Source organism: Sus scrofa, unplaced genomic scaffold (assembly GCF_000003025.6).
Source record: "Sus scrofa isolate TJ Tabasco breed Duroc unplaced genomic scaffold, Sscrofa11.1 Contig53, whole genome shotgun sequence".
In the NCBI taxonomy this organism is placed as follows: Eukaryota; Metazoa; Chordata; class Mammalia; order Artiodactyla; family Suidae; genus Sus; species Sus scrofa.
The window spans coordinates 690,478-713,092 of NW_018085237.1; the positions used below are offsets into that span (position 1 = coordinate 690,478).

The window sequence follows — 22,615 nt, forward strand, 5'->3', positions numbered from 1 at the left end:
TTTGTTTCTGCTTCACCACGACAGGAACTCTGAAAATGAATTTTTGACATGCTATGTTTCTGTAACTGGAGAGTGACAGAACCATTCAAATATAGGTGTCCCAATTTTATTCAGGGTTCTTTCTACTATATCTCACTTGGCATCAATCTCAATGAAATGGTACTTTTCAATACTTACCTGTCATTAAAGAAACAACTGTGCAATACTTTCTTTTCTTATATACAAAATAGCATAAGTGAATTCAAATGGAAATTTTACATTTACATTTTAAGGAGGTTGCCTCTGTTATTTCTTTTAGTAAATAAGCCAAGAAAATTTGAGTAATATCACTAAGGAACACGATAACTAACACATGACATTGCCATGATTCAAAATCTAGTCTCATATTTTTAACACTACATCATACTGTCTTTTAATATAAAAGATCATTACCATCCTGATGAAATAAATGCTTTTAATGTAGCACTAGTAAAAAAGAAACAGAATGCCTGGGGTGACTATTATGTGAGTTAATTGACAATGGAAAGAAAGCTTGTTTGTATACAGTTAAGACAGAAACTTCAGTCTAATTTAATGAGTATTCTCTGAGGACCTCCTGAACATTTAGTATGTTGCTAGAAGTTCAGGAGAGAGAAAAGGTAAGGATAAGCCTTTCTCCAAAGATGATTAAATTCCCTATGGTTTTGATTCAATAGTGGCAGGTGCTCGATTAGCAAGCAGATATTTCCATGTATGTATATATGCATATGTACATACACACACACACACACATATATATATATACATTTACACACACCTATGTACACACATTCCTTATAAGAAGAATGTAGAATAAAATGTTCGGTGCTGGTATTAAGTACAAGAAAAAAGTGACACTTTATATCAGAAAAGGAATAAAAGAAATTTGTTTGCAGTTTAGGAAATACAAACTGTAGCAAGCTATGGAGGAGTCCATGGAGGGTTTATGGTAGACTATATTTAAGGAGGGTATCTGAACAAGGGAGAGAGAGTTCAGTTAGAGTCTGCTAAAATCAAAAACAAACAATGAGCCCTGAAAATGCTCTGAGCCAGACAAAGTCAGTTTAGTTACACAAGAAAAGGTCAGTTAAGCCCATTTTGTGAGCCCAATCCCACCTGGGTCATTTTGTGTCTATGCTTCTAGAAACTATAAGCAAAACTTCCCAAGGAGTTCCTGCTGTGGCACATGGGTTAAGAATCTGTCTGAAGCAGCTTGGGTTGCTGTGGAGGCCTGGGTTTGATCCCTGGCCCAGTACATTGGTTTGAAGGATCCTGAATTGCTGTAGCTGCTGTGTAGGTCACAGATGCAGCTCTGATTCTATCCTTGGCCCACCAGGAACTTCCATATGTCACGGGTATGTTCATAAGCATTAAAAAATAAATAAATGAAAACTTCTGGAAATTGATATGAGGCAACTTTTGGTTAATTCCATATCCTTTAAGAAAATGCCAATAAACCAGTCAGTGTGAAGAGTAAACAATCATTATTTTCTCACTACATAAGCTGCTTTGTAACAATACACCCCAAAACTCATTCCCTGTTTTGGCTTGATATCACAGAGCCCAGAAATTGTCCCCTTGATATGTGCATAATAAACGTCTACCAGTTACTATTGACTAGTTTTACTCAGGCTGTTTCTGAATTTTGCAAGACCAAGAAGCAAATTTATAGGCTCAGCGATGGGGAGAGATTCTTGGGTAAGTTTCAGTGTTCTGGAAATCAGACATTTACAGGAAATCGGTCCCTCACTACTTAGCAGGTCTTTATTTTATTTTATTTTATTTTTTTCTTTTTATGGCCCTACACACAGCATACGGAGGTTCCCAGGCTAGTGTTCCAGTTAGAACTGCAGCCGCCTACCTATGCAACAGCTGCAGCAACATCAGATCCGAGCCATGTCTGTGACCTACACCAAAGCTCATGGCAACACTGGATTCTTAACCCACTGAGTGAGGCCAGGGATGGAACCCACAACCTCATGGTTCCTAGTCAGATTCGTTTCTGCTGTGCCATGAGAGGAACTCCATCCTATCAGTTCTTAAGTTTTGCTTTCCTGAGGGCATATGTGGGAGATTTTCCATTTTATATCTTCCTATTTAGATTGAAATTCTTTTTCATCATTTTATATCTTCCTTTTTAGATTGAAGTTCCTTTTTAGATTGAAATTCTTTCACAAAAATAATACAAGCAAAAATTTAAAATTAATATAAAATAATCCAAATCTATTTATTTTATATATTTTAAATAATGCCAAAGTAGTAGGAGCCATGTAAATAATACAAATCTATTAGAAAGCATATAACATTTTATTTTAATTAAGCAAAATATTTTTAAAATTTGCAGATATTCATTGAATTAGACTAGGTAAGATGATCCTTTACATGGAAAGATGTCTGTGAAATACTCTATCATGAAATGCTTGCTTGGAGGTGTTCCCATTGTAGCTCAGGGGTAAGGAACCCTACTAGTATCCATTAGGACGCAGATTTTAATCCTGGCCTTGTTCAGTGGGTTAAGGATACAGCCTTGTCTTGAGCTATGGTGCAGGTTGCAGGTGTGGCTCAGATCCAGAGTTGCTGCAGCTATTGCGTAGGCTGGCAGCTGAGGCTCAGATTTGACCCCTAGCCTGGGAACTTCCGTATGCCACAAATGTGGCCCTAAAAAGCCAAAGCAAAAACAAAAGCAAACAAAACAAAACACTTGGAGAAATTTAGGCACATGCCAATGGAATAAAATTGGGAGTATTGGGAACTTAATAGTGGGTGGATTCCTGCCTCAGAAAATCACAAGTTTAAATTACAGCTGTACTACAGACTGGCTGTCCAACCTTATTTCAAGTACTTTACTTTTTGGACATCTTTTCCCCATCTGTAAAATGGACATATAAGAAAAGAAGTAAATAGATAAACTATAAGTCTTGTTACAGTGTCTTTCAAATTGTTACCCATTTTCAGCATTTGTATTACTAACACAATTATGAAGATTATGTAGCAGTCTATGGTGACATCTTTGCAATAAGTAATAAATATAGAATAGATGAATATAGCATTCTACCTCCGTCAACTTGCAGCAATGGGGAGTCTTATATACGGGCAAGCCTATAAGAGTGATATCACTGCAGAAGAGTCACTTTTTTATGTTATTAATATTAGCATTTTTTTCAATCGAAGCAACAAAGTTTTAAAAAAAGCAATGATAAATTTTAAATAATACAATACATAAGTGCTTTGAACAAAGAGTCAATGTGGAGTGAATCCTGTCCGACAGATGTTACTTTTATAAATAGAATGTATTTGGGGGAGAGAAATATGTCTTTCCCGTAAAACATCTCCATTTACTCTTTATCTCATGCCCAGACTCCAAGTATGTAATAGTTTTAATGTTAGCACTTTCGTGCTAACAGTAAAAAAGGCTTCAGAAGATATTAAAATCTAAATTCAATTTAATTAAACTGGATTTAATTTTCTTTTCTTCATCCAGACACACTGAGGACACATGACCCAGATAAACTGCACCCTGGTAACTGCATTGATTCTTGTGGGTATCACAGATCGTCAGGAATTAAACATGCCACTGTTTGTGGTTTTCTTGTCCATCTACCTCTTCACAGTAGTAAGCAACTTGGGTCTTATCCTAGTCATTAGAACAGACCCAAGACTCAACACACTTCTTTCTTAGCAACCTGGATTTGTTGATTTCTGTTATTCTTCTGTCATTACACCCAAAATGCTTGGGAACTTCTTGTACAAACAAAATGTCATCTCTTTCAATGCATGTGCTGCTCATTTAGGCTGTTTCCTGGCCTTCATGACAGCTGAGTGTTTACTCCTGGCTTCCACGGCATATGACTGATATGTGGCCATTTGCAACCCTCTCCTCTACATGGTGGTAATGTCCCCGGGAATCTGCATTCAGCTGGTGGCAGCCCCTATAGCTACAGCTTCCTGGTTGCTCTATTTCATACCATCCTCACCTTTCGCCTTACCTACTGTCACTCTAATATCATCAACCATTTCTGCTGTGACGACATGCCTCTTCTCAGGCTAGCTTGCTCTGACACGTACTCCAAGCAGCTCTGGATCTTTGCCTGTGCAGGTATCATGTTCATTTCTTCCTTTCTGGTTGTCTTTGTATCCTACATGTACATTATCTCTGCCATCCTGAGGATGTGCTCAGCTGAAGGAAGATGCAAAGCCTTCTCCAATGCAGCTCCCACATGCTGACAGTCACCATATTCTGTGGGACTCTCATCTTCATGTACTTACAGCCAAGCTCTAACCATTCCCTTGACACAGATAAGATGGCCTCAGTATTCTACACAGTGATCATGCCCATGTTGAATCCTTTAATCCATAGCCTTAGGAACAAGGAGGTGAAAGATGCCCTGAAAAAAGTCATCATAAATAGAAACCAGGCTTTTATATTCACGAAATTAAGAAGGCGACTTGAATAAATAAAAATGGAATTTTCTTCATGACCTGAGTTTTTCCTCTTGAAAAAGTATTAGAGCTGAATAAAATAAGAAAGGTGATAGGACTTACTCTACTTCATTTGGGTTGTTAGAGACAGGCCATTTGAGCAGGTGACACTTGGAGTTGGAACCCACTGAGGTAAGGAACCAACTGTGGAAAGAATGTACCTGTGAGGGTTAATGAGGAATGTCTGGCCGGTGGCTGGAGCATCATATGTGAGGAGGATAACCGTGTAAGAGGGAGACAGAGGGTCAGGCAGATGTGGGCTGCAGAGTCCTAGGGGCACTGTCAGGGTGTTTGGGTTTTATCCATAGGGTAATGGGAACCTGGTAACGGGAGCAGTAGTTCAATGACTTGATGATGTTTGGTTGACATTCTGTCACTCTCCACCCTGTCTCTGCTGGTGATAAGTGGTTATGGCCACTCAAGGCATCACATCTACATACATGGCAGATTCTGCTTACTTCACACCAGTCAGAATGGCTCTTAGCAGCAAGGGAGGTTGGAAAAGGGAGTCAGGTATAGGAATGAGATTCTCTGTCCTTGGAGTGGAGGCAGGAAGGAGTGCTGGGGCTTGAGTCAGGGTGAGGGTAAGATGGCCAGGTCTGCCATACTGGTGCTTCTCTACCATGCACAACCAGAGGATGCTCCAGGCTGAGCCTGAGGTGCTGCATCTCAGAAGACCTCTCTAGAGTCTCAGATGCTGCTGGTAGGCCACCTACACTTCCAGGATCATGACTGAACACTGCTGGAGAGTTCTAAATAAGAGAGTAGTTACCTAATTTTTATGGTTTCATGGAGGATACAGTGTAGGATACCAGAGGGGACACTGGAAGGCCAGTTAAGAAGCTAAAAGTCATGGTCACTTGATGGCAGGAGAGATAATGTAGTGGCAGGAAAGATAATGCTGGTGGGTGTTTAAATTTTTTAATTCAGAAAATTGTGGTAATATGTACACAGCAAATTAAAAAAAAAACTATCAGAATGCCTTTTTTTTTGTCTTTTTAAGGTCACACCAATGGCATATGGAGGCTAGGGGTTGAGTCAGAGCTGTAGCTGCCAACCTACACCACAGCCACATCAATACAGGATCCAAGCCGTTTCAACGACCTACCCCATAGTCCATAGCAACACCGGATCCTCAACCCAGTGAGCGAGGCCAGGGATTGAACCTGTGTTTTCATGGATATTAGTCAGGTTCTTACCTCTGAGCCATGTCAGGAACTTCAGAATGCCTGTTCTTAATACGTGATTTCTATATATCTGTTGATTGTATTGCAAAATTTTCCAGTTTTCCTTAGAATGAGATTTGAGATATAAAAGTAACCATAGAATTTTTGCTGATTCTATTATTTTTCCAATGAAAATGTGTTAAAATAATTCTCTGGTCCTTAAGAATACAAATTTTCCTATTTCTCAATTGATGAATTTCATAACAAACCATTATCTGAATATAAAACCAGTTACAGGACATATTTGCCCTCTCCATTGTTCCAAAATCTTCAGTTCTGGATTCTCCAGCTGCATTAACAATATCCCATGTGAAAAGCATAGATTCACAATATGAACATTTTTTTCTCCCTAATTTGTTTGTTTCTTGTGAAAAAAAGTGGCAATATAAAACTGTTCAATGAGTTCGTTTGTGGCTCAAGGGGTTAAGACCTGGCATTGTCGTTGCTGTGGCTCAAGTCACTGCTCTTGTGCTGGGTCAGTCCCTTGCCCAGGAACGTCCACACGCCAATAATTCAGCCAACAAATAAAAAAACTAATAACAAAACTGTTCCATATTTACACATTTAATGAATTGTCTTTCTTAAAGGGAACAGTACTATGGACGCACTTTACCTATGCCACTAATTTAACATGGCCTGAAATCTGGTCTGGTCTCAAAAGACTAACTCTTAAATGAACTGATTTTTTTTAAGCCTATGAGATCTCATTATGTTTTTTCCAATTATTTAAATAATAAGAATAATAATGTAATTTAAGGATGGAATCCCAGGAGAAGAATACATTATAAATAAATATATTCAAAATAATTGACACCAAAGATCATTTTGCCAGTAGCAAGGATCATATGCAGTTATATTGGGCAAACTCTGGGTAAGTTGTTCATTATTGGCTAAGGTATACCTTGTAACCCATTGCACTCATTAGGCAATGTAGCCTGGTGAAAAGAACATAGGTGTTATAATCAAAGGATAGCATTTTACTGTGTGGGATCTCTAACTAGTTTACTTATAGACCAAATAAGGGCAATGTTACCAAATTTTAAGTATTAAACAACATAGAAAAGGGTGATAAGAAATGATAGGCACTTGCATATCATCTATTTTCCTTCTATAGCTAGCAACCTGAGTTCTAGTCCAAACTCTACTAATAAACTTGAGAGAGCAGTTAATATATGAAGATTACCATACACAGCAGACAACAAATGAGTTAAGTAGCTAGGGAGAGGGATAGATAAGATTATAGGTATGCATATAGAATTTCAAATAAATGTAGTGATAATTTTACACTTTTCAATTACCTAGAAAATGATCTTGACTTTGCAGCTCATGCACATATATTCTACATTCTGTCTCCTTTAACAATCATCTAGGAGTTCCCACTGTGGCTCAGTGGTTAAGACCCCAACATAGTGTCCATGAGGATGCGGGATCAATCCCTGGCCTTGCTCAGTAGGTTAAGGATCCAGTATTGCTGCAAGGCAAGCTGTGGTATAGGTCACAGATGCAGCTCAGATCCCACATTGCTGTGGCTGTGGTGTAGGCCAGCAACTGTAGCTCCAATTGGACTCCTAGCCCAGGAACTTCCATGTGCTGCAGGTACAGTGATAAGGAAAAGAAAAGAAAAATCATTCAGACTACTGAGCATGTTGGAATTTTTACCTGGAACAAATCCCTTCTAAATCAAAAGGATAGAAATCTGAGAATGGTCCATTACACCAGCAAGGATTATTTTTCCAATATGGTCACCATAAATAAGCATGAATGAAGTCCTTAGCCCACAGAGTGGAAGATTATCCAGCATAGATATAATGGAGATAAAAATATGATATACTTCTATGCAAAATTCATGGCCAAAGGCAATAATTTGGAAGTGACTGAGTTCGTCCTCTTGAAACTTCAAGCTTCAAGCCCTTCTTTTGGAGATCTTTTTAGTGATCTACTTATTAATGTCATAGACAATACTGGATTAATTATGTTAATTTGTGTCAGTCAGTTCTAGCTCCACACAACCATGTATTTTTTCCTTAGCCACCTAATTTGTTGATTTTTGCTACACCTCCTCTGTTACTTTTAACACACTAGTTAACTTCCTCCAAGAAGCTAAAAGAATACCCTTACCTGCTTGTGATGCTCAGTTGTGTTGGCTTATGTTTGTTCTTTGTGACATATATGCTCCTAGTCATGGGATGTGATAGGCATGTGCCCATTAGTAACCCTTTATTTTATTTCATTGTCATGAACGAACAATGGTCAGTATTTAAATGGTAGTTAAGGAGTTTCTGTTGTGGCTTAGCACTAAGAAACCTGACTAGTACCCATGAGGACATGGATTCAATCCCTGGCTTCTCTCAGTGGATTAAGGATCTGACATTACACAGAGCTGTGGTGTAGGTCTCAGATGGAGCTCAGATCCTGCATTTCTGTGGCTGTAGAGTAAGCTTAGAGCTATGGCTCCAATTCCACCCTTAGACTGGGAACTTCCATATGCCGAGGGTGTAGCCCTAAAAAGACACACATACACACAAATGGTGGTTCGTACATACATGTATGGTTTTCCTATTTCCAATTGAATATTGTTATAAGGACAGGAAATCATAGTAAAAAAATGATTGGTCTTTGATTTGGAAAATTGAATGGATAATGGCACAGTTCATTGACATAGAAAGTGTATATACTAGGTCTTAAATACTTGGTCCAGTGGGCAGAGATACCAAGTTCTTCTCTCTGTGTAATTCTTTTTGATGAACAACTAGAATATCTAAGCAGTAATTCATGAGAGGCATTCAGACACATAAAGCTGGAGCAGAGAAAAAAGAATCTGGAATAATAATAACATATATTTGTACATAATCAGAATATAAATGCCTTTGACATAGGATTGGATATCATCACTGAATAAGAAGGTGTAAAAATGAGGGGATGGGGGATGCTTTGGAGAGAACATGAAGAACATGTCTCCCAAAGCATAGTAATAGGGACAGAGTCTCAAATTCCCAACATGGTGCAGTGGGTTAAGAGTGACTGCAGCAGCACAGGTTGCTGTGGAGGTGTGGGTTCAATCCCCTGCCAGGCACAGTGGGTTAAAGTTTCCATCATTGCCACAGCTGCAATCTAGATTCAATCCCTGGCCAGTGGACTTCCACATGCTGAAGGTTCGGCCATTAGAAAAAAATGAAACAGAGGTCATTTCTCCAAGGTTGAGAATCAAAATGGACAATACTAAATTTAGAGACTACTTTATTCGTGAAACCGAAGTTGTATTCAATAGAGTTTGGTGCTACAAACTGCCAAATAAAAAGAAGTTTTAATGGAATTAGGAGTTGGGAAGTTGATAGTAAATTTGGTGAGAGGATTTCTTGGTTTAATGGAAAAGAAATGTGGACTATACTTGGTTAAGTTATATATATGATTGAGAAATTGGGGGCAGATATCTATCCTAAGATATGGGGTTGAAAAGTGGGGATGGGAGGTAAAAGATGAAGGAGTAACCAAGATAATGTTTTCAAGGAAGTGTCAATCCAAATTTAAACTGGGAGGTGCTTTTTATATTTTATCTTTTACTTGTATTAACTATTTATAAGTTGCATATGATGTAACTTGAGACAATATAGTAATAAAGGAAAATCGATGGATGCAACTACATATTCTCATACTAAATTAAGTCAGAAAGAGAAAGATAAATACCATATGATACCACTTACATATGGAATCTACAATATGCCACAGAGGAACCTATATACAAAATAGAAACAGATCGTAGACACAGAGAACAAACATGTGGTTGTCAAGGGGAAGTGGGGAGGGCGTGGGATAGACTAATAAGAGTTTGGTATTGGGAGATGCAAACTATTACATTTAGAATGGATAAGCAATGAGGTCCTATTGTGTAGCACAGGAAATATGTCCAGTCTCTTGGGATAGACTATGATAGGAAATAATATAAGAAAATGAATATGGGAGTGCATATATATATATTTATATATATGTATATATGTATATAGGTGTGTGTGTGTGTATAATATATATATATATATATATATATATATATATGGTCATTTTACTGTACAGCAGAAATTGGCACAACATTGTAAATCAACTGTGTTTTAATTTAAAAAAAAAAGTTAACTTATTCTCCAATCTGCTTAAGGAAGAAGGGGGATGATTTCAATATTGCTAGCTTTCAAGCATTGAGAAACTAACTTGGGTTTGTGGAAATGCTCTGTTAAATTTAATTCTTCTAAATGCTGCCCAAATGGTATTTTCTTGGGACCCTTTAGAAACTTGAAGATAGGGGCTAAAATGGCCTTTCATAATTACTTAAAATTATTTTACATCTGGGATATTGTTTGCTGGTGTGTATTTTGCCAAAAGACAGCCAGAAGAGTCACAATAATATTTTTGGTAATATCTATATTACTCATGGACTGAAAAAAAATAGAAAATGGAGGTAAGGAAAAAGAAGAAAAATTTAAAATTACACCAAACTGTGATGCCTGAAGAGAAATATTGTTAGTATTTCTATTTTTACTTGCATTTTTCATACTCATTTTGGTAATTTTTAATGTTCTTATGAACTGAGGAAATGATAATTCTATGAGATAAGCATAACTTACATTCTGAGATCAAACAAGATCAGACAAGATGCAACAGGTTCAGAGTGCTATAGTGGTAGATAGCCACTTACATTCTGAATGTTGTAAGAACTATAAGTTAAACAAAAATGCAATACAGAGTTTGCTATTTTATTGATTATAAAATTTTAATTGAAATATCCCCTTTCTTATTTTATAGCTCCTTAGTGGATTTCATATGTTGGAATTTTTGCCTGTGCACAATCTGTTTACAGTGAAAGCATAAGTAAATTCACATGTAATTCAGAGTGCTTATCAGGATTCTACTTTGACTGAATTTAGCATAACATCCTGGAGAGCCAGAGCTATCTTCTCACACTAAGTGGGTTACTTCTTACAGAGTCAAGATTATTCTGAGTGTGTGTTCTGGAGGAGTTTATTGTTAAATTGTATATCTATTTCATGGCAAAAGGCAATTATTCAACGATCACTGAGTTCATCCTTTTGGGTCTCACAGATAATCCAGAGCTCGAAGCCATTCTCTCTTGTGTTTTCCTACTGATGTACTTGGTTGCCGCCTTGGGAAATCTTGGTTTGATTGTGCTAATTCAAATCAGTCCTCAACTTCATACACCCATGTATTTTTTCCTCTGTCACCTGGCTTTTGTTGATTTTTATGGTACTTCTTCCATCACTCCCAACACCCTTGTAAACTCTTTACGTGAAATTAAAAGTGTGTCGTTTTATGCATGTGCCACTCAAGTGTGTTGCTTTATCACATTTTCAGTTTGGGAACTATTGATGCTGTCTGTCATGGCTTATGATCGTTATCTGGCCATCTGCCATCCATTACTCTATGTAGTTCTCATGCCTAGGAAGCTCTGCATTCAAATGGTCACAAGCTCTTATATTTGTGGGTTCACTGTGGGACTCGTCCAAGCAGTGGCTACCTTCCACATGTCCTTCTGTGACTCTAATGTGATCAATCAGTTCTACTGTGATGACGTGCCCTTGATTGCTCTGGCCTGCTCTGACACGTGATTCAAAGAACTGATGGTGTTATTCATTGCAGGGTTCAATGTTTTTTGTTCTCTTATCATTGTTCTCATATCCTATGTATTCATTGTCTTTGCCATCTTAAGGATCCCTTCTTCTGTAGGAAGACAGAAAGCCTTTTCTACCTGTGCCTCTCACTTACTTTCTATTACTATATATTATGGGACTCTCAGTTTTATGTACCTGCAGCCCAAGTCAAGCCACTCACTAGGTAAAGACAAATTTGCCTCAGTATTCTATTCAATAGTGATTCCCATGCTAAACCCATTGATCTACAGCTTGAGGAATCAGGAGGTAAAAAATGCTTTGAAAAAAATTATCGAAAAAGTGCATTCTAGTCATCATTGATGATTGTGTTGTTACTAAAAAATGATGGATATAGAATTAAGAAATAGGAAATCAAAGCTTGGGGAGTAGTACAGCACCAATAAGGGTAGAAATCCATATCCTCTGGTATTCGGTTTTTCTGATCTCTCAAAAATGGGTATATGTGGTTTGACTTACATAGTAGATATTTCATAAATATTTGTTGGCCTAATCATTGCTTTTGAAAAGAAAGAGATAAGGAGTTCCTGTTATGGCAAAGAAGAAATAAATCCAACTAGTAATGAGGATGCAGTTTCCATCCCTGGCCTTGCTCAGTGGGTTGGGGATCTGCCATTGTCAGAGCTGTGGTGTAGGCCACAGAGAGAGCTTGGATCTGGTGTTGCTGTGGCTATGCTGTAGGCGGGCAACTATAGCTCTGATTTGACCCCTACCCTGGGAAATTCCATATGCTGTGGGTACAGCCCTAAACACCAAAAAAAAAAAAAAAAATAGAAAAGACAGAGATAAAACTCATCCATTCTCAGAGATACTTCAACAATAGCAGTGAAGAATCAAGTACCTTAAAATTATAACTTTATCTTATTTCACTGTGACATTGATAATTTTAGACTATCTTGAGATACATGAGCTATGCAAATAGTACAAATATCAGGTAAGATTTTCTTTCATGATTGAACTGGAGGAAAAATATGAGGCTCATGGTTGAAGTGTTTGGGTTTAAAACTGCCTAAAAAATGACCTTATTCTTCACTTAACAATATCCCTATTACTATGGTTGAACATTCTTTAAAAGATAACTTTTTAGAGCAGTTTTAGGTTTATAATAAAACTGAGAAGGAGGTACCAAGATTCTCTCATACCCACTATTGACACATGTGCATAACCTCCACGTTATCTAACAAAATGGAATATTTGTTACTGTAGATCTGTATTAATGCACCATAGTTACTCAAAGTCCATAATTTACCTTAAGGTTCATGCTTTGTGTTGGGTATACTGTGGGTTTGGATAAATGTGTAATAACTTGAGAGTTCCAATTGCGCTTCAGTAAGTCATGAAACCGACCTTATCTGTGAGGATTTGGGTTCACTTCCTGGCCTTGTTCAGTAGGTTAAGAATCTGGCATTGCTGTGATCTTCAGTGTAGGTAACAGGCACAGCTTGGATCCTGCATTGCTGTGGCTGTGGTGTAGGCAGGCAGCTGCAGCTCCGATTCAACCCCTACCTGGGAACTTCCCATTGTAATATTATACAGAGTATTTTCCTTTCTCTAAAAATCCTCTCTGTTCTGTCTATTCATCTCCCAAACACCACCCTAACCGCTGGAAAACACTAATCTTTGTATTGCCTCCATTGTTTTGCTTTCCAGAATATCATAGTGTTGGTAGCTTTTTCAGATTGGCTTCTTTTAATTAGGAACATGTATTTAATCCTCCTCTTTCTTTTCACAGCTTGATAGCTCATTTCTTTTTAGCTCTGAATAATGTTTCATTGCCTGATGTACCATAGTTTATTCATTCATCAACCAAAGGACATTTTCATTGCTTCCAAGCATTAATGATTATTAATAAAGTTGCTATAAATATTCATGTTGTATTTTTTGTGTGAATATAAGTTTTCTACTTCCTCACAAGTCAATAGATTATTTAATTTCAGATATATGGTCAGATCTTTGTTGAAATCTAAATCATCACTTGGTAGTTTTGTAAAGACCAATAGCAAAAATTAATTCACTCATTTAATGCACACCAGGACCTCTTGTTAAAATTCAAAATTTAATAAAGCCCATACAAAATTATATGAGGTAAATAAAAATAGTTAAATATTTTCTGAGTTATTTTCCCATGTGTTAAAATCGTCTATGTCGTTAGTTATCAATACTTTATTACACTTAATTTCAGTATAATTATCTGAAATTTTAATTGATTGTTCCTTGCCTGTTTAGAAAACTGGATCCCAAAAGGTTAACTATAACATAATTGTTCATGCTTGTGAGACATCACTACATTGTTTTGTTCAGTAATTGCTTAAAATGACATAGTACAAGGGAATAGTCTAAAGGGGCCAAGAAATAATACAGAACATACTTACCACACTTAAGTGATGTTAAATATTTTTGGCATTCACAGAGTTGGCCTCATGATACTCCTTTTGGATTTTGCCATGGGTCACATAAAGTCAGCAGATAGTGGGGAAAAATCAGTGCAATTGAGGTAGTAAAAAAGGGTAAGGAGTGACATACAACCTGTATTTATTTGTTCCATTATTCCTCTAGTATATTTGGGACTTCTACTAATTGAATTGTTAAGTCCTACTACATATGGAGAGGGAGTGGAAAATAACTTTGTTCACCAAGAATTTGAAATTTAGAGTAAGTTACAAATTAACTTGTGAACAAATTACTGGCTATAACACACCCCTAGGAGAAAACAAAATGTTACCTGAGATCTGTGGATAGTAGCCATCTAGAGGTATAAAGATAAAGGGAGTATTCTGCTTCAACTATGTACAAAAATCCATGTTCACATTTAAGAACTGACAGTACAAGTAATGGCTGGAGCATGGAGATTACCTGAAACATGTCACAAGAGGTGAGACTAGTGTGCAAAGAAAGAAGGTGCTTTGTTTTTAGTTTTGTTTTTCTTCTTCTTCTTTTTTTTTTTTTTTGGTTGTTGTTTTTTAATCAAAAGTTGAATTAGCTACATCAAGAAGTTTGGACTCCAGCCTATGGTCAATGGAAAATAGCAAGCAAGCTAAGATTTGCATGATAGAAAGTACACTAAATTGCTATGTGCACAGAAAAGGTGGTATGACTGGTGGATAAGATAAATATTAGAAGACAGTAATCCAGAAAGTTGTGATAGAGACTTAAATTAGAAATAGCTTTGGGGGAAAAAAAGATTAAATTGTTGGTAGTATTCAAGAAATAACTATGTATTAGTGGGAGGTAGAGGGATATATGAATGTGTTCTTAGTTTTTTACCTGGATAATTGGTTGGACAATGACGTCATTCAATGAGTTAGAAAATACATGCTCCAAGGCATATGATTAGGATATGATGGGTTTTGAATTCTATTTTGAATATGTTAAACAGGTATCTTGGGAATATCTAAATGAAGATATCTGGGAATCTCTTCAATATATACCTAGAGTTCAGAGGAAAAGTCTGGCCTAGAAATTTAGACTTCTGCATCACCATCATGAAAATGACAATTGTCCCCATAGCATCAGATGTGAATGCCCCCACAAGAGTGTGCAAAAATTACAGGAGTTGGCTAAGGAAAGAGCTGCAAAAAATAGTTTATTTAAAGCATAAACACAGGAGGCAGAGCTACCAGGGGAAGTAAAAGTGGATGGGAAAATATGGGAAAACCCCACGATTCTGGTGACTTGGAATCAAAAAACAAACAAACAAAAGCAATGGTTTTCATAATGAAGCTAATGTCGGAGGTGTCTGGTACCACGGATATGTCATAAAAGATGTTTTCATTCCCTTTGGAAAGAAGGAGATAGCTAGCTGGTGAATTTGGAATGAATAATTGTATTATTATGAGTAATTACACTGAAGATGAATTTCAGAATACTATAATATATATATATGATATATAAATACTAAAGACAAAGTAAATGACCTTCCAAGATATTTAGGACTGAAGAGATGCAGAGAAGAATGGGGGTTAATGGATAAAATTAAAGGAAGAGAAGTCAGAGGTCACTAGCGATGTTTTTGCATATATCTTGTTTTTATATTGAGGGGAAATATTGAATAAATTAGTAGAGGAAGAATATGGGATACAAAAGAGTTTGGGAATCAAATTATAAATGTATACATTAGAAAAAGAACACCACCAAAAAAAAAAAAAGAAAAAGAAAAAACTTTAAAGAAAAGAAAAAGAACACCACCACCCACCTCACCACCCCCCTCAAAAATGAAAAGAATAGATGTGGCGGAAGTAGTTTTGTGTGAATGATGACAAGAAGTTGAGAAACAGTTCCATTTCATTACTTACGTCTCCCTCTGATGTTGCAATTGTTAACAGCTATTGATAGCAAGGGGTGTGGTGTAGGGGAGTAGAGAGGAACTCAAGAGTTTGAAATAGCTATATACACACTGGGAAGACAAAAACACCTACTTAGGAAAAAGCTGATCAAGTAAGACACTACTTGATTTTGAACGTGATAAGTTTGTGATAATTCACTTTTGCCTAAATATTTTGTTCTTGGCATTTGAGGATGATTGCAAAGAGAAAACATTTCAAAATAACCAGGTTTTGTTATATATGGAAGGAAATAGGGTGAGGAAGTTTTGGAAGTTGTAAAGAGTAGCTGCAACAGCAAATGGAGAGTTTAAATTGTATAGCGTAAAAATTGAATCAAGGAAGTTACCAATAGATAAGGATATTTAGTAGGGTTAAAGGAATTGTGATATGAGTGGATACATAAATAGTTGTGTCATGACTGAAGTGAAAGGAAAGGATAGAAAGTGTGGTTATAAGATAATGTTTTACTTTGGATATTTAGCTTTTGACCGGTTGCTATACAAAACAATTTACAAAATGGAGCCATGGAAGTGGGAAGTTCAAGTGGCTGTGGGGGGTCACTGAAACTGAGATCAAGGATCTGAGAAGCCATATTATTAAACATGTGGTGTGCACGGGTACTGATGACAACTTTGTGGGCGAGAAACAGAATGATTTTAACACCACAGTCTTCAATGACCTGGATGTATATGTGAGAACAGTGAATATGGGTATAAGCCTCAAAGCATGAGAGGAATGCACTCAAATGTAAGAGGTAGAAATAAATAAGGAACAATGAGTTTCCAGCATGAACAATTCTTTATTTCACCTGCCAGAGTTTCCAATGGAACAGCCAGTGGAGCAGTACGCTGGAGAGAAGTAGGTTTTCAAGGGAGAGCCAGGTTTCAGTTTAAGGAAAAGACACTAAAATGACTGAAGATAATGGGCCAGTTTGTTAATGTCAGAGAAAAAGCTCACAGGCTCCAATACATCAGAGAAATATTAGTACTAGAAAGAGTAAGAGCCAGGAAAGACAATGATAGCTTGCAAGTCAATGAGGCAATGGCAGAACACTGCATAATATTGCAGAAAGAATAACATCCTACGGTCATCAGTGTGATGGGATTATACACGGATTCCTTGAGCTTAAACTTAAATCAAAATACTATTAATACTACTAAGAGCTTAAACTGATTTACTTAGTGCTTAATGTAAGAAAGGCACATTTCTAAACACTTGACGTGATAGACTGATAGATTGCCTTTCCAAAATTGTCTTGATGTCTAGTTAATGGGGTAATTCTTGCTTCTCTGAAAAGAGTTCATTTTCTATAAACTGTGAATTGAGGTTAAGGAATCAAGGACTAGTGAGGTATTTTGCTTCCCACCTACACTACCCATGAAACTGAGGGTTTAAGCAACCACCCTCAGTTTCATCTGAAAATGGAGATGATAGTTATTTCACCAAATCTCTAGGTTGCTGGAAGGATGATCCAAAATTAAATAGTGAAAAGAAAAATCAAATGTCTATCTCTTCTGCTCAAATGAAGATCATGAAAAACCTCACCGTTTTAATTAGCCAGAAATCTGTTTGTATTTCTACCAACTTATCCTAATTTTTTCTCTTCTCCTCTTTTGTGTTTGGGTGTTGAAAATACATCGTAATGTGTTTTCTGAATCTCTTAGTGTATTTTAATCATATTATACATATTTTGAAAAAGACTATCCATATTCCCAAAGATTTTTCCCTTTAATGTACAAGTAATACATAACAATTGAAAAATAATTAGGAATCATAGTAAGAGAAAAAAAATAAAAATTATCCTAAATATTTGATATGGATATTATTATTATATTTTTGTATTATATATTCTATATAATATTTTGTATATAATTATATTCTATATTTAATATTATATATTATTTTGTATATTATTATAAATTTGTATAAAGTATTCAAATAACAAACATTGTTACATGTGCTCAAATAACTCAATATTTTTATCTTATTAAAAATAAGTAATTTTTTTAAATTTCATGTCATGATCCTATAAGAGTGACTGAACAAATGACATAACTTTAAGTTATTTCTATTTGAACAAATATGCAAATATATTGAAATTTTCATTTAAAAACACAATTTTTTTATTTCTTCTTCTTTTTTTTTTTTTTTTTTTTTTTTTTTTTTTTTTTTTTGGTTTTTAGGGCCGCACCCACAGCGTATGGAGGTTCTCAGGCTAGGTGTCAAATTGGAGTTACAGCTGCTGGCCTATGCCACAGCTCATGGCAATACTGGATCTTTAACCCATTGAGTGAGGCTAGGGATCAAACCTGCATCCTCATGGATACTAGTTGGGTTCATTACCACTGAGCCACAACAGAAATTCCTAGATTGTTCATTTTCCTGGCTTGATAGCTTAGACAATTTATAAATAATTGAGGCTGAGAAGTGAAACCTCACACATATCTTAGATTTGTTTTATTGGAGTAAGCAGTGACACTTGATTAAGTGGCTCACAGTAGTAGAAACCTAACCAGGCTTTGTTCTTCTTAGCTAAAGACAAATTTTGAGAGATCAATGAATTAATGTTTAATTACATATAACAAATATTTATGTAACAAACACTCACATAGTGTCACAGGATATCACAGGATATTCTTCTCACAAATATCACAGGATATTCTTCTAAGTGTTCCATAAATACACCTGTTTTGGTCTTCAAAACCAACCAATAAGTTGGGTCCTATTATCTTCCAGAAGTGGAAAGAGAATCACACTGAGTTCAGGTTAATTGCCCAAGGTGAATTTTGTGTTAATTGCACAGCTAACAAAGGAAGAGGATAGAATGGAATTCAGGAAGCCTGGGCTCCTGAGTCCTCAGGTCCAATAAAAACATGCTTCTTCTTTTGCTTGAGATACATGTATGTGTATTTGACAGGATATTTGTGCTTGAATTTGAACCTAATTCCAGCAATATCTAAAGGTTAAAGTGGCCTGTCCAGGACTCTTTGAATCAAACTGATTTTCCAGAATTGGCCTGTGTCCCTGTAGAAGTATCAAGGTCTGTAGAAGTAACAGTCATGTTTTCAGTTGCTTGCTAAAAAATTACAAGAAATGTCAGAAAAGAAAGCTTGATTTTTTTTAATATTTTATGCAGAATTTATTATTACTATTTTTTTCATTTTAGTATCTTTAAAATTTCACAGCTTTTTCTGAGGCTTTCTTGGAGGCATCTTTCACCTCTCTGTTCCTTAAACTGTAGATCAGGGGGTTCAACATGGGGATCACCACTGTGTAAAACACAGATGCCATCTTGTCTGTGTCCAGGGAGTGGTTTGATTTAGGCTGTAGATTCATAAAGATGAGGGTGCCATAGAAAATAGAAACAGCCACCTTGTGGGAACCACAGGTAGAAATGGCCTTGTGGGAGTTCCTGTCGTGGTGCAGCAGCTGGCAAATCTGACTAGGAACTATGAGGTTGCAGGTTCGATCCCTGATCTTGCTCAGTGGGTTGAGGATCCATCGTTGCTGTGAGCTATGGTGTGGGTTGCAGATGAGGCTCAGATCCCATGTTGCTGTGGCTCTGGTGTAGGCCGGTGGCTACAGCTCTGATTCAACCCCTAGCCTGGGAACCTCCATGTGCCATGGGAGCAGCCCAAGAAAATGGCAAAAAGACAAAAAAAAAAAAAAAAAAAGAATGGCATTGCATCGCCCTGGGTAGAGTAGATCCTTAGGATGGTGGCAATGATGAAGATGTAGGAGGTGAGGACAATGGAAGAGGAGCAGATCACGTCAAAACCAGCAAAAGAAAAAATCAAGAGTTCCTTCATGTGTGTGTCTGAGCATGACAGAGCCAAGAGAGGGAGGTCATAGAAGTAGAAATAGTTAATAACATTGGGGCACAGTAAGTTAGACAAAAGGTGATAATGGAATAGGTATGGAATAGGGCAACCAGAAAGCTGTACATATATGGAACTGCTACTAGTTGAATACAGATTCTTTTGGACATCCATGTGGAATAACGCAGGGGACTGCAAATGGCTACATAGCGATCATAGGCCATGGAAGCTAAAAGGAAACACTCCATGATCATGAAGATGAGAAAACAGCCCAGTTGGGTTGCACAAGCATGGAAAAGAATTGTGTTGTGTTCCACAACAAAGTTCACCATCATCTTTGGTGTGATAGTGGAAGAGTAGTAAAGGTCAACAAAGGCAAGTGACTGAGGAAATAGTACATAGGTGTGTGAAGTCGAGTGTCACTTCTGATTAAGGTAATAAATCCAAGGTTGCCCAACACTGTGACCAGATAAATGACCATAAATACCACAAATCATGGGGCCTAAAGCTCTGGCCGGTCTGTAATTCCCTTGAGAATGAATTCAGCGATGTAAGTACTATTGCCAGCCATGTATTCTGATGGATTTTTGCAAATTCTGCTGTATGTTGAAGAATAAACATGATGCTTTTCATGCCCCTGCCAGTGTTGGGGGAATATACTTACTGGTATCTTCTAGTCTTGAATCATGTCATCCTGTGGGCAAAAAGTATGTCTTACTCTCCAATGACATGTCATTCTTGCTCCAGGGAAAGGAGTCCTTCAAACTCAGAGTACTCTTCGTAAGTATTAATTTGCTTCGTGATTTTAGAAAATATAGGGAGATGCTGGTTAAAAGATAAATATTATCTGAAAGAAAGCACTTGAGACAACTAACCATAACATTTCAGTGTTTTTGGAGCCACTAAATCTGACAGCACAAAGTACATAAATCATAAATGAAACTATGCTTATAGTCTGACTGTTTTTCAATTTTGTGCATGTTCCCACAGCTTTAAAAATACCAAAATGATCTAGCGTGACTTACTCACTTTCCTACTTTCCCTCCCTTACTTATATAAAATAAATATTTGATGCTATAGATGTTAAAAGAAAATTAATAAGAACTAGAAGAAAACATACAATTTTATTCTCATAAAGCATTAAATCGACAGAAGGTCCCCATGTGGCTCAGTGGGTTAAGAACCCAACATAGTCTCCATGAGGATGCGGGCTCCCTGGCCTCAGTCAGTGGGTTAAGAATTCAGTGTTGCCATACACTGCAGCATAGGTCACAGATGCACTCAATTCCAATATTGCTCTGGCTTTGGTGTAGGCCAGCAGCTGCAGCTCCAATTCAACCCCTATCCTGGGAACTTCAATATGCCTCAGGTGTGGCCATAAGGGAAAAAAAAAGAAAGAGTTAAAGAGACATAATTATTTTCTGACTCAAAATTTACAAGTTCATTTCTCAAACTGTTAACATTAGGTAGTTTATTAGATAACTTATTCTAAATTACATGTAGATAAAAATCTTTCTCATAAATATGTGTCAATATATATCAACATCTTAAAATATATAGGTAGGTTGAGGCATGCTTCAGAATAATTGTGATTATTTGTAGTTCTGCCAGCTCTGAAAAAGGGGAATAATCTCATTCAGGCCTATGTTATCCTACTTAATTTTATTTTGGCTCCTTGCTTAATTTTCCATAAAGTAGAACCATAAACTATCAACAAAGAAAGGAGACTTGAGAGATTATCATATCTAATTCCTTCATATTTCAAATTTTATTTAGAACTATTATTATTATTGATCTGCTGCATTCGAAGGCTGTCCTTATCAGATAATCTACTTAGGGCAACACATATGTTAATTTATGATAGTCTCTTGCTAAGGTTATGACTGAAGTTCTATTACATCACCTCTAATTATCAATAGAAAAAAACCCAGGCTTAGGTCTACTATCCTGCAGAATAGATTGTATAGTATGAGTGTGACCTGGTTTGTTTGCCTGAAAAGCCCATATTCCTAACCATCAAGCCATGCTGCCCAATGTGCAGCAATGCTGGCAGATACATTCATTTACTATAGGGTGAAGGAAAATGCATAAATATTAACAAAATGTGAAAGCCTTGGAAAAAGCTTACAAAACTTTAAAGATATTAAAATTAAGAAAATAATAAAGAATTTATTGTTATTATTTTCAGGTGTACATCAAAGAGAATTAGCCATATCTCTTTTTCAGATTCTTTTTCCATCTAGGTTATTATAGAGTATTGAGCAGAGTTCCCTGTGCTATACAATAGGTCATTGTTAGTTATCTATTCTGTATATAGTAGTATGTATATGTCAGTCCCAAACTCCTGATTTATCCCTTCTCCCCATGTTTCCCCCTTGGCAGCTATAAGTTTGGCTTTGAAATCTGTGAATCTGATTCTGTTCTGTGAATAAATTCATTTGTATCTTTTTTTTTTGTTTTATTTCACAAGTGATATCATGTGATACTTGCCTCTCTCTGCCTGACTTCACTTGGTAGGAGAATCTCTAGGTCCACCCATGTTGCTGCAAATGGGATCAATATTGTCAAGATGACTATACAACCCAAGGCAATCTGCAGAGTCAATGTGATCCCTATAAAATTACAAATGACATTTTCCAGAGAACTAGAATATATATATTTTTAATTTGTATGGAAACACAAAAATACCTGAATAGCCAATGCAAACTTGAGAAAGAAGAACACAGCTGGTTCCCTGAATTCACATGATACTACAAAGCTATAGTCATCAAAGCAGAATGTTGCTGGCACAAAAACAGACATTCAGATCAATGGAACAGGATAGAAAGCCTAGAAATAATCTACACAACTACAGTCAACAAATCTATGACAAAGGAAGCAAGAATATAAAATAGAGAAAAACTGTCCCTTCAATAAGTGGTGCTGGGAAAACTAGACAGCAGCATGAACAAGGATGAAATTAAAATATTCTCTAACATCAAATACAAAAGTAAACTCAAAATGGATTAAGGACTTAAATGTAAGGCATTAGTATTTTTAAACTCCTCAGTTGGTTCCAAAGTATAGCCATGTTTGAGAAT

The 22,615-nt window shown here is 36.6% G+C and overlaps 1 protein-coding gene and 2 pseudogenes across 1 annotated transcript; 2 read left to right on the plus strand and 1 right to left on the minus strand.

Annotated features, from left to right (window-relative positions):
- The first annotated feature begins 3,514 nt into the window (after positions 1 to 3,514).
- Positions 3,515 to 4,472, plus strand: LOC100737656 (annotated as a pseudogene).
- Positions 4,473 to 10,717: 6,245 nt separating this feature from the next.
- LOC100525509 (olfactory receptor 5AL1-like) lies at positions 10,718 to 11,698 on the plus strand. The gene is given in 1 exon segment (XM_003124144.2): positions 10,718 to 11,698. A coding segment is annotated over 1 exon segment (942 nt). The 5' UTR covers positions 10,718 to 10,756.
- Positions 11,699 to 18,888: 7,190 nt separating this feature from the next.
- LOC100737735 lies at positions 18,889 to 20,106 on the minus strand (annotated as a pseudogene).
- Between the last annotated feature and the right edge of the window lie 2,509 nt (positions 20,107 to 22,615).